Here is a 12,696-nt window from a genome sequence, read left to right as displayed (position 1 = left end):
GAGAGTCTTGTTCCCTCTGACAAAGGAGGAAGACGTGGGAGCTAAGATTCTCCTCATGTCTCTTGAGATCTTAGAGAACGAGTCTCCAGAAGGGCCATTCCCCTCCAAGCCCAGCTCCCTTCCAGCCACCTCCTGGCCACCTCGAGATCCCAAGCAGTGCAGATGGATGTAGAGGTCTCCTCCCTGCAGCCCACAAAAGACAGGATGTCTCATCTACCTATGGTGGAGCCCCCAGAAAGGCAGGCAAGAAGTGGGCTCTTATTCCAGGTAGAAGGAGCATTTTCCGCTAGCTTCTCATCTCCTCCCAAATAGAGAAAATCGTCCTGGCCTTTGGAGGTTTGGGTACTTCGGCCCAGAGTACAGGTGCAGGGTGGTGCTGGGCAAATGGTCAGAGCTCCTGGTGGCCTCCCCTTTGCCTTGGTGGTGACTGGGAGGAACCACCAGACCTCCCCTCTCAAATTATTCCTGCGGTTCCTGATCTTCCAGCTCTGAGATGGGCCATGAAGGGCCAGCAAAGAGGTGGTTCCTGGGGCCCATAGGTGGTCTTAGTGGGTCACTGGCACGTGTCTCTCATACCTCCAGTGAGTACCACTCTGTCATCCTGGTCGGGGCACGCCCGGAAGTGCAACGAGACAGCCAAGTCCTATTGTGTCAATGGAGGTGTCTGCTACTACATCGAGGGCATCAACCAGCTCTCCTGCAAGTAAGTAACCGGTGGGGGCGGGCAGAGGGGCAAGAGTAGGGTGAGAGAGGCTGGGGCAGAAGCCGAGGGCTCTAGGAAACGTGCGCTTCAAGCCACGGACATGGGGTCCCCAAGGGTTGTAGACAGGGAGGTTTGCCCCTCTCCCTAGCCCTTCCTGGGCATCGAGGGAGCTGTCTACCCTCAAGAGCTCGGGGCTTCTGCAGTGCCAGTTTCTCAGGCCCCGACCCACCCCACCTCCCAGTGTCCACCCTTTCGCTAACACCTTTTAGGGAGATGGGGATGCCAGTCTATGCCCTAGGCACTGAGCACTGGGTTCTCTCTCTGTCTCCCCCTCCTGCTCTCTCTCCCCCTCCCGCTCTCTCTCCCCTCCCCTCTGTCTCCTCCCATCTCTCAGCAACTCTCCAAACTGTGTTCTGAGGAACATCTCCCAGGGTGTGTCTTCCCCAGCAGTGAAGAGCTTGGCAGGGTCAGGCAAAGCACAACTCCCAGTGCCCTTGGTAGTGAAGGGTCTGCTCTCCTAGCCTTGAGGGGAGAAGAGGACCCTGCATCCAGTGCTCACCGCAAGACCTGGCTGCTCTCCCTGCCCAGTGTCCAGCTGTGCCCTGGGTGCTACTTGTTCCATTTCCGACCCCAGCCCCTCTCTGTGGAGTGAAAGGACACCAGTGAGGATACAGCTCTGGGTGTGGCCCAATGAGGGAGGTCAGGGTTGAGAAGAAGCTCAAGCTGGGGCCCCTCTACCTCCAGCCAGGCAAGGCTCCCCAGCAGGATCTCCATCCCGCTCCCCTTAACCAGCAGGGCAGATGGGAGCACAGTAGTCCAGGGCTTGTTCAGGTCCAGCTGTCCATTCACAACCCACAGTTGTGAATGAGGAGCCGGAGGGAGAGCTTGGTGAGAGCAGCGCAGGTTCTGGCCAGATCGAGGTTGGGGGGGGGGGGGGCACTAGTTCACAACTTTGGGTTTTCAAAGCACCCCAAGCCTAGGACCCTGGCGAGGTGCCACAGTTGCCCCATTCCCATGGCATCTGGGCAGAGGCCACCAGAGTACTGGTGGAGATCAGAGAGAGGCATTTGCCCTTCCCACAGACAAGGTCAGATTCAGCACTTCTCAGCTCTCCTGCCTCTGGACTCCAGCTCCAAAGCTGCATCTCCCCATTGACTACAGCCTTAGCCCAAGACCCCTCCACCTCACAAGGTGACAATGAGGGTGCCTCCTTGACACTTTCCCCTCAGTACTGGGCTGGGTGGGCCTGGACTGCCAAGCAGATCTGGGCCTCTTGCCCCAGCTGGCCTCCTTTGCTGGCCTCCCCCCAGCCCCACCCTTCACCTGCTGCCATCCCCTTACTGGCCTCCCCCATCCTGAATTTCCGGGGACTGTCCCAACAACAACAGCAGGTCCCCCAGGGAACTTCTCAGCCTGGACTCAGCCCCTCATCCTTCCCCTTCTTCTGCCTCTAGGAGGCTGCCACATTCATGCAACAGACCCTGGGGAACATTCTAGCTGTGAAAACACTCTGAGCTCTCTGCAGGAGATCTATAGAAACTCATAAGGGTTCTGATATACCTCACAGACATCCCCCAGCCCTGTACGCCCCTCTTCTTTTACTCCCCGACACACACACACACACCCACACACACACACCCACCCACACACACACACACACACACCAGGCCTTTCCTCTTCCCTAGCCCCTCGGACACTGGAACCTTGAAGGAATCTAGCAGCATCACTGAGATCAGCCCTGGCTCCAGGCAGGGAAGGCTTCAGCCACCCAGGACAGGTGCCAGGGCCGAGGAAGGCCATGGGGGCCCAGAGCTCCAGTGCTAGCGTTCAGTGTGGAAAGGGGTGTGATGAGCTATATGGGTTCCCACAGGGTCCTGCCAGCAAGGCTGTACCCCTAGGACCCTCCTAGTCACACCCAGCTAAATCTGAGAGAAACAGAGGGCAGGAGCCTCAATCATAGTGAAGATGGTGTCCTGTGGGCAACTGGGGTTCACTACTTAGAACTTGAAGTTGGTACCCCAAACCACGACCTCCCCATTTCAACCTGCCCTAGGTCAGTCCCAGCCAGGGCTCCTGGAACCAACTTTCCCTGACTCCCTGAGCCCTCAGGGGAGAGGGGCGTCCCCAGTGAGGATCACTTTCAGGAGGGCAGGTCCTCAGAGCTGTGCTGGAGAAGGACAGGGGGGAGGGGGGCAGGGCAGAACCCAGAGGCCATTCTGGGGGCGGGTGAGCTGGGAGGGAAGTGGGGGGCAGGCCTCTTGGGATTCCTGATGACACCTGAATGGAATAAAAAGGAAAGAATCTAGGAAATGGAACTCACGTCTTACCATTTGTGCTGTTTGTTTACTTTTTATTTTGATTTTTTTGCATTTCCGCTTAGCTTGGATAATGAAACTAGACTGGTCAGTTTCATTCCAGTTTCTATACAAATCAGTTTTCCTTCCTGGTTTTCTGACACTTGTCGTTGTGTATTGGTTCTGAGCCCTGCAGGGAGTGTTGGGAAGCAGGCACACTCCATCCCTCCTGTTTTTCTGGAATTCAGAGCCAAAATAAACAGTATCACGGATACTGAATTTTGTTTTAAAAAAGAAAACTTAGGGGGATTGGAAAATGGGGGTCCAAATCCAGGCGACTGTCCCCTGTCTGGGCCAGACAGGGGCCTCCGCACTTCTCGCTGCTTTCTCCTCTTCTCTCCGTGTTTTTGTGGAGCACGGTTGGTGCGTGACTCTTGGGGACTGGTTCAGGGGATGATGACAGAACAAGACTCTTTCCAGCCCTGTGCACATACCAGTGGCATGCCTCCCTCTCCCATCAAGCTCATCCCCCCACCCACCTGCCCCACCCCATGTCCAGGTGGTGCTCCCATCCCATCCCCATCTGCCTGCTCATCGTCTCCACATCTCCACCCCACCCCTCATGAGGCTGGAGACCCTCCCCCCCTCCAGTGCCCGGGGCACACGCTCATCCTTCATCCTCCCCCTCCCCCGGGTGAGGGCAGCACACATGGCATTATCCCCAGGCTACCAAAAGGAGAAACTGAGGCCCGGGAGGTGGGTGGGAAACGGGGAGGCAGAGCCCCAACCTCTCTGTCACCCCAGATATAGCCCGTGGGCTCTCCTCTCTGCCCGTCTCACCTCTGCTCTTCTCCAGCCCTGGGCACAGACCTTCCCACAGTCACAGTGGGTGACTTGGGGGAGGGCTGAGAAAGCTATGACCTGCCGCTCCTTCTCATCTGGCCCTTGGGCCCTGGAATCTCAGAGGGCCCATCCCTGTTTCAGTGGGAACCTACCCACTACCAGCCAGCTCCCCACATGGAGTCAGAACCCCCCCCTCGTGGTTGAGAGGTTTATGCAGCCCGAACCCCGCTACCTGGTCCTGAGCGCAGGGTAGCAAGGCTGTAGGCCCACCCCCAGAATCGTCCCCAGGGAAGCCCCAGGCTCCTGGACGTGGCTCATTCTTAACAAGCAGGAGTAAGGAGAGTCCAGGAGCCTGCTAGAAAGATCTAGTACCCAAAGAACAGTATGGGGTGCCCATCCCCCACTGCCCTCTTTTGCTCAGCCAGTGGGGAAGACACTTCCCCAGGGCAGGAAGATTAGGACCATATTACACAACTCCAGGGGGCACATTCGTGTTAGAGACCGTACCCATGGTGCCACCTGGAGCTGTACAACTCAGTGGCCATGAAAGATAGGAGACTACAGTCGGGTTAGTCCAGGCTGGGTGTGGGATCAGCAACGCAGGGATGTGCTTACTTGTTGTCATTGGTCTCCAAGAGCCATGGGACAGCATCCCTGCCTGTCAACAGTGGGAATCAATTCCCCCTTTGCCCCTCCTGCCCCTGAACTACCCCACTCACTCTCTCTCAAACACACACAAGAGCCGGGCTAATCTCAGACATTGGACACAAACCTATCTCTTTCCTATTCCTTTGAGGATTCTGAGAGTCATTTTGGCAACTTCCTGGGTCTTTATCCTCCATCCCCAAAGCTGCTACTGCTTTAATAATCACTTCTCCCCTCCAGCCCCCACCCCAAGTGGACATCAATCTCTGAGAGCTGAGGAAGGAGAGCTGAGCCTGACTGGAGCTGGTTGGGAAGCCTTAGCAATGACCTGCATTTTCCCGGGTGGGATGCTTAGACCAGAGAAGGATGTACTGACAAGGTGGTAGCCTCCTCCTCCTTGCCACCCTGTTCAACAGGATGAGTGTGCATCAAGTCCATTGTAACCCCCACCTCCCGCCACGTTCTCCAGACACGCTTCCCAGCCCTCCACAGCTACGCACTGGCCAGGCATTCCTACACATCTACTACCAGCCCTGCAAGGACCAGCCTCCTGCCTCCCCTGCGGGAGACGCCATTGAGGCCCAGAGAAACTCCAGCTGCCTGCCCACCAACCACTCCCAGTCCCTCAGGCTAGACTGGGGGCAACAGGAGTTCTGCGAGTGTCTATCACAGCCAACGGCAACCATCCCCTATAAGCTCAAGGGGTTGCTGATGGTTGGTATACACAAGAATGCTCAGAGGTCGAGTACACTCCCCTCTTGAGGAGGTTTACTGATTCATGTGGAACACCTGACCTATTATTGAGGGAACACTGGCGATGGAGTTACCTAATTTCCCAATAAGGAAGAGGCAGCCCAAACCCATCTTTGAGCAGGGGAATGGGGGTGGGATGGTCAGTCTGGCCCTGTCTGTAAGCCTCCCTTAGGTATCTAGCCTTGCCGGGGTTCAGAAGATAGTACAGGGCTGGGCATGTCTCCCAGAAACCTGCAGGACAGGGACTCACTTGAGAATAGAGTGGCAGCCAGAGAGAAGACCGTGCACGGGGGGTGGGGGGGGGAGAGACAAAAACAGGGAGCATGGATGGTGCTCTGCAGCTGCAGAGGACCCAACAGGGGAGGACGCACTCCCACCAGAGCCAGACAGTGATGGAGGAGCAGGTCACGGGGAAAGGACAGGCGGCCCAGGCAGCCAGGAGACCCCTGAGTGGAAGAGGTTTCAGGGCCCTCAGGGAGCCTGCTTTGGCCCTGCCCCGCAATTGTGGTTCTTGCCACGTGAGGGCAGATGCCCCACACCTGGCCCCGGCAGGCCAGCTTTGAGACGCTGTTAATTCCGGCTCCTCTCCACCTCACCTGTTCCCAACTAAGCTTTTTTTCCCCCATGTGTATTGCTTCAGGGCAGCCTTCCCCAAACCATGTTCACAAGGGTTCCTCAAAAAACATCTTCCATGGTCAAATAAATTTGGGACATACTGGAATATTTAGCTCTTTCCTTCTACAAAACTTTTCCTGGCCTTTCATATGCCAGCGCACATTGCAGCTCTACAAGGAAACCCGGGGATGGATTTCTTAAATTTATTTGGCCACAGAACCCTCTTTGAGAGAACAGATGGAACATCTCCAAGGTCCCTTTTGTCACGGGCATACAGTCTAGAAACAGCATTCCGGAGGTCTTCCTTTGAGCTTTCTGGGGGCTGTTTCGTGGATGAGAAAACCTGCCCAGGGTCCTGGAGAGAAGCCGTTGGTAGAGTCTGGAAGGAGTGCCTTCCCAGAACTTGGTCTTCTGGAAGGCTCCCAGCACCCTGCCTGCCTGCCTGGCTCCAAAGGGCTACCGTTCCAGCTTCACGGGGTCCCAGGCAGGTCAGAAGGGAAGTCTCACTGGCCACAGGACAATTAGGCATGAGGTTCCCAATCTCCCCACCCACTTTCCCTAAATCATCCTCCTCTCCACCCCACCCCTGCCCCCCACCACCCACGGAGCAACATCTATGAGAGAGATTTGGAAGATTTGAGCCCTCCCCCCAGCCCTGACTCCAGCCCCTGCAGCGATGAGTGTGCCCCAGTGCCCGACTTGGTTTTCTCATTCATCACTGTGCACTTTGATTTCTAACCTGAGCCTCGCGGATGATGCCAGTTTGTTCTGTGATTTTTCCCCTTTTCCTTCTCCAGATGTCCAAACGGATTCTTCGGACAGAGATGTTTGGAGAAACTGCCTTTGCGATTGTACATGCCAGATCCTAAGCAAAGTATGTTTGAAGATACAAACACAAGTCCCCGCTCCTTAGAAAGCTTCCGGGTGCAGTCCCCCCCAACGTAGGGCCTAGGGCCAGGGGTGTTGGTTGTTTTGATCTTTGGCTGTTTTGTTTTTCTTTTTTGTATTTTGGTTTGTTAGTTCTTTTGTTTTGTTTTGTTTTGCTTTGTTTTTCATTTTTGGCCTAATCCTTGGGTTGCAAGTTCAGGGCTGCAGGTAAGGGGCAGAGTGGCGAGGCCAGTACAAAGCGCTAACGGTGGCAAGGAACCCAGCCGGCATTGGCAGGAGTCCGTGCCGGGGTGTTGCCGTGCCTGTGGCTCGCTATCCTGGCTCTCTCTTTCTGGTTTTCTTTCTTTTGGTAGGTGTCCTGTGGGATACACCGGGGACAGGTGTCAGCAGTTCGCAATGGTCAACTTCTCCAGTATGTCTCTTTCTTCTATTTCTTTCCTTCCCTGGTGACTGACAATCTCCCGAGCGGGAGGGCTGGGGCCTTGCTTAGCGAGACTTTAGAAGGGGCCGGGGGAGCGGGGGAGTGGTGGTTGTCCTGGGCTCGGCCCTCAGGGCTCACTGGAAGCCTGTCTGGAGGAGACGGATATGCCCCCTGCCACCCCCACCCCACCCCACCTGCCTCTTCCTCTTTGCGGGGCGCTGGGCGCAGCGATACCTCGTCCTCTGTGCAGGCGGCTGCAGCCGCGCTCCGGGCAGCAGCGGGGAGAAGCCTGAGCAGGGCCCTCACCTGCCTTTTAAGGCCTGTCTGGGGAGGCCACGTGCTGATGGGGCCAGGCAGCGAGTGTATGCAACGTGTGGGCCGGTGTGTTTGAGAGAGAAACAAGTTCTCGGAGAGCCTGTCTCCGGGTCTGGCCAGAGTTTGTTTGGTTTTGATTTGGGGTGATGGGGGAGAGTGGGGAAGGAGGGGTGGAGGGAGAACAAGCCCCAGGGCAGTGGCTTCCATGGAGGCCAGAGACCAGAGGCCTTTCTGTGGCTCCAGGATAGGGCGGGAGGGGGGGTTTGCTGCCTGCTACAAGATAGAGGGAATGAGGACTCAAGGGATAATGGGTGAGTCTCTCTAGGCCCTCTCTGGTCTCAGTCCCCATCCAGAACTTCATTCCCTTCCTTTCTTCTACTTGTGAGGCTGAAGCTTTCTGGTTTGCACAGTGAGCTGGAAAAAAAAACGTGAGCCCTGCCGCAGAAAGAGGAGAAAGTAATTGTGGAATGTTTTGAGGCTGGGAGCAATTTCTTCAAGTGCCACCAGGTGGAGGTGGAGCAGAGCAGAACCAGGCCAGCTGCGGCGGGGGGGGGGGGGGGGTGCGCAACACGTGGGGCCCACGGTCTGTTGGAGGCCCCGCCCAGGCAGCCACCCTCCAGAACACTCCAGGCTCCTGCTCGGCCCACCCCCACCTCCTCCTCTCCAAGGAGGACAGCTGGGTCCTATGCAGAATGAGGAACCAAAGTGGCGGTGCCTGGGCACAGAGAGAGGGAGCTCCAGAAGAGCCAAGAGCAGAATGCGGGGGGAGGGGCGCGTTTAGGTGGCCCTTGGGAGGGGAGGGGTTTGCGGGTTTGGGTCTCAGGGTGGAGTGAATGAGTCTTCCCAGTCCTCCTTAGGCCACAGCACAAAAGCCTAGAAATCTTCACCTCCTTCTCCCTGCTAGAGCCCAGAAGCCAAGACTTGAGGAGGAAAGTAGAGGCCCCAGGGAGGTGGGGGCTGGGCAGCCCAGATGGTCAACTGTCTTGGCGGGAGTGTGGGAGGCAGCACTCTCCCCAGGCCCCTCCGGTTGGAGGCCAGGGAGGAAGGCTGTGGGGCTAAGAGCAGAGCTGTGGGCAGGGCATGTGGTCTAACAGAATTCTTCAGAGTCCAGGCTCCAGGAAGAATTGCAGAGTCAGATCCAGCCCCACTGGAGGGCCAGAGGTCAGGAGGGGCCTCAGGAGGGAAGAGAGCAGCCAGGCCGAGGCTAAGGAGAAGGGTAGAGAGGCAGTGGAGGGCCTGATTCCTTTGCACCCTCAGTCCCAGAGCCTCCCTGGCTTACGGGACTGTTCTGGACAGGGAGTCCCAGCCCATCGTGAATCAGAGGAGCAGAGCCTCCAGAACTCGGCCACTGGCCAAGCTTCTCTGCCAGCTGGGCTGCTTCAGCTTTCGGCTCAGAGCTGCTCAGAGGGGCAGCAGAGCCCCGGGAGCCCAGAAAAAGCCTAGAAATGCTGCCACAGGCCTTTCTGCCTAGTGTTATCAGCTTCCTTGCTGTTACCTTTTCGGGAGGATTTACATTCTTCACACACTTGGCCGAGAGCACTTCGTGTATTGTTCTATCAGATACTTATTGCAAAGGCAGTAGAAAATGCTAGCTGAAGTGTTCGGGCTTTGGATTCGGACAGATCTGAATGAAGATGCCAGCCAGCTGCTGAGCTTACCAGTTCTGGGGCCTCATTTAACCTCTCTGAATCTGTTTTCTCATCTGCAAAATGGGGACAGTAACATTTATGCCTCGAGGGTTGCCGTGAGGAAAAAGTGCAGTGATGTGTAGGAAGGGCTCAGCAGAGAGCCTGCTGCCGTGGTTGGAGGGCAGCTTAGCACCTCTCCCAGCTACAGCTGGTATGGGGTGGGGGGCGGGAGGGCCAGCACCAGTGCCCTGGAGGCTGGCTCCCAGTCCTGAGCAGTGTCTGACTTTTCCCCTCCACCTAGACAGCCTGTAAACCAGATTACCTTTTGCAGTGGCCACGGAAACAGCGCCTGTGGCCACGACAGCACTTTGAAGCTTCTCCTCTTCCCCTGACAGCCCCTCCGTTTCCCAAGAGTCAAACCCTGTGCATCTATATACCCCCCAAGTGAAAGAACACCCACACACCTACAGACACATACACACACACACAAGCATATACTTGCACATGTGCAAACACGCATGTACTCACACGTACTCAGACACACAAGCACATGCCTGCACTCATGCAAAGCACATCTGCTCACCCCCGCACACACCTGTGCAAACGCATGAGCACGTGTTCTCATCAGGGGCCCGAATCATGGCCTCCTTGGCCAGGCCCCCGTCACTGCGTGTCATTGGACACGGCCGGGATGATGACTTTGTTTGTTGTCTGGTAAACCTGGCATCAGGGAGTCCAGCATCAGGTTGCCATGGTCATTGGTCAGTACCCAGTAGAACCCGTCTGTGATTCAGTGGCCCTGCTCCATCCTGGCGGGGTGGCAGCCTATGAACATGCTGAGCTGGAAACATCTTTGACAGGAGCGGACTTAGCCACAGGCCCCTCAGACTCTATCCCCAGTGAGAGGGAAGCAGGGCTGCCTTCCTAGAGACTGGGCAAGCTCTCAGTGACCTCACCAGTCCTGTCGGCCACCACTGGTCCACCCCAAACAGGACTGGCCTTTGGCTGAAAGGGGAGGTCCCTTAGGAGGCCCAGATGCTGCTGCTGCTTGGTTCCCAGAGCAGGGAAGCAGAAGAAAACTCTTCAATGGCTTTCGGACCCCACCCGCTTCTCCATTGGTGGTCATTTTCCTCACAACCAGCAGTTGGGCCCAGAGACTCAATTGGCAGGAAGGGCACCGCCCTCTCTGCCGATGGCCCCCACGTTCTCCTTCCTCTAGAGGAGAGGAGAATGTCAGAACACAATCTCACCCCCTCCCTGGACCTCGCGAACTGACTGTGCCCGCGGGGAGGCCATACACCAGGCTCCTGTACGCACACCGAGCCTCCCCCTGTCCAGGCCGCTCGCCGCTTCCTCTCAATACGCGCAGCCCCTTTTGACAGATGAGGAAACAGAGACTAGACTCGCCCACGTGCACACAGCACAGTAGCGACAAAACTGAGACTTGGAGCCTGCACACAGGTGTTGATCACATGAGAATGGTAGGTGAGCTTTTCAGAAACACTGCTGAGATCTCTGGGCTCCCACCCGAGACGCTGATCCCATTGTCTGGGATGACTGTGAAGCCCAGCTGGGTGGCAGAGCTCCCAGAGATCCAATTTAACAGAGCCTGAGAGGTGGATAGGCCGAGAGCACTTGGAGATGCCGTGGGTCTGGGGCAGGGCGGATCCTTGGGCATAGCCCTTTGATCTAACCCCTCTAGGGTGTGGGTGCCCACTTCACAGGGCTCTGAAAGCACACATTTACAATAAGATCCCACTTCAGAAAGTGCAGTTGGCCCCCCATTTGATACACGTATTCCGCAGCTGAACCCACCTGGCTCTTCCTACAAGTTGCTGTTGGCTTTCCTAAGTAGTGAAATCAGTCTCAAACCCCAAGGCCTAGGCCCCATAGGCTTCTAGGGTGTTGGAGGTATGTGGAGAAGTGACCCGCTGCCTGAAGCCTCCTCCCCTCCCCATAAACTCAGGAGTCTCCAGGCCCGTGCTCCCAGTAGGTGGGCAGGCCAACCACGCCTTTGGAGGCAGGACACAGACAAGGGCCAGTCTGGGCCCCCCCTCCCCCGCCCCATGCCCTTGTTCTGAACAGAGAAAAGGGCCCCATGAATGAGCGCAGGGCTGAGCAGGCGGTCTCCAGGAGGGGCGTGAGAATGTGGAAGGCCTGGCACCGGAGCTGGGGGGAAAGCAGGACTCCTCGGACAGACACCCCACTCACCTTTCCGAGGTGTCCCCTGGGGACGTCTGCCAACTGACTTTTGCGCCTCTGCCTCCCCACCAGGTACTAACCCCACAGCTCATCTCTAAAGAACCTGCCCTGCCTGCTGATCCTAACATTTCCTCTCTCCAACCCCCTCAGGGCTCTCGGGGACTGGGTGCCAGGGCAGGGGCTCAGGAGGCCGGGAGGGGACACCACTAACCTGCTTTCACCTCACAGGCTGGCTGCTGGTGTCTGAAGAGTCCTGACCAACGTTTCTCTCTCTCTCTCTCTCTCTCTCTCTCTCTCCCTCTCTCCCTCTCTCCCTCTCCCTCCCCCCCCGCCCTCCCCCACCCTCCCTGCTCCATCTTTCTCTGTATCTTTCCCTCCATCCCTTCCCCTCTCTGACCCTCCTCTCTTCTGCCAGAGCACCTTGGATTTGAACTAAAGGGTACGGAGCTCTATGTATCAGTCAGTGCCATGCACAGCGCCCCTCTCCACAGCCTCTGACACCATGCGCACTGGACGTTGAGTCTCCTTTCCAAAACATGGAAAAGGGATGAGTCCAAAAATCTCCCCTGGCCCTACCAAGATGTCCTATCATAAACTACATTGATTTGGGGGAGACAAGAAGCTCAGAATAGCAGAGCACCCCGGGGTTCAGACTGTGCACCCAGGGTACAGCAGCACCCCCTGGCCTGAGGCCAGTCACTGGGAGGCCTCCCAGGGGAGCAGCCTCCAGAGCTGGTGTCCTGAAGCCACAGCATCCTGGCTTGGAGAGTTGTGCAGAGAGGCATCCTCTTCAGTTCGACTCTAATCCTCCTTCCCGTTCCCACTTCCATTTCCATTGCTTTTCCTTCTGCACTGCACTGGCAGCTGATCTCACCCATTTGTCGCTGCCCCCTGCCCTGTGTCTGTCTGCCGGGCTCTGCCATCCGCTTGAGGCTGTCACTCCCTCCATGATCTCTCTCCACAATGGCACGCGTGTTCTTCGCCTGTGGGCAAGACAAGCGAGGGTCTAGGGTGGGCTGGCCTCTGGTGCTTGCCCTCCTGCTCCCCGGCTCAGAACCTGACCTCCCTCCCACTACTGTCCCTCGGGCCCCTGGGAGACACCTTGAGTGGGAAGGGACTTGGAGGGGTTGGTCTGTCCTCTCTCGGTGCTGGGAGGCTCCACCCTGGCCTCAAATGTCCAGACATGTTACAGCAGGAGAGAGGCAGGGACTCAGGAGTCGAGGCTTCGGTGGGGTCAGACCTCAGATGCGGTACAGAGCCTACAGTCCCAGGAGGCTTCTCAAGGCAGGACCGGAGAGGCCCTGGTTCCCTCACCGCCTTGCCCCTATCAGCTCTTCTCGGGAGATAGGGCTCAAAGTCTGTGAAGAGTGTGTCTATCTGCTGATGCTG

General features: G+C 57.0%; 1 protein-coding gene across 4 annotated transcripts in view; it reads left to right on the top strand.

Annotated features, from left to right (window-relative positions):
* Positions 1 to 12,696, top strand: part of NRG2 (neuregulin 2) — a 182,162-nt gene that overhangs the window by 158,271 nt on the left and 11,195 nt on the right. For 2 of the 4 annotated variants that reach the window (XR_003522181.2, XM_027606303.2), the window contains exons 4-5: positions 583 to 703; positions 6,651 to 6,727. Coding sequence is in view for 3 of the 4 variants with exons in the window: in XM_027606303.2 (XP_027462104.1) it covers positions 583 to 703; positions 6,651 to 6,727 (198 nt within the window). In the remaining variant the exon portion in view is untranslated. Of the gene's footprint in view, positions 1 to 582; positions 704 to 6,650; positions 6,728 to 7,094; positions 7,154 to 11,722; positions 11,747 to 12,696 lie in introns of all 4 variants that reach the window. The other 2 variants (XM_027606304.2, XM_027606305.2) reach the window with 2 other exon arrangements.

The sequence above is a fragment of the Zalophus californianus genome, chromosome 5, assembly GCF_009762305.2.
Source record: "Zalophus californianus isolate mZalCal1 chromosome 5, mZalCal1.pri.v2, whole genome shotgun sequence".
NCBI classification, from domain to species: domain Eukaryota; kingdom Metazoa; phylum Chordata; class Mammalia; order Carnivora; family Otariidae; genus Zalophus; species Zalophus californianus.
This window is presented reverse-complemented; position numbering and strand designations above follow the sequence as displayed.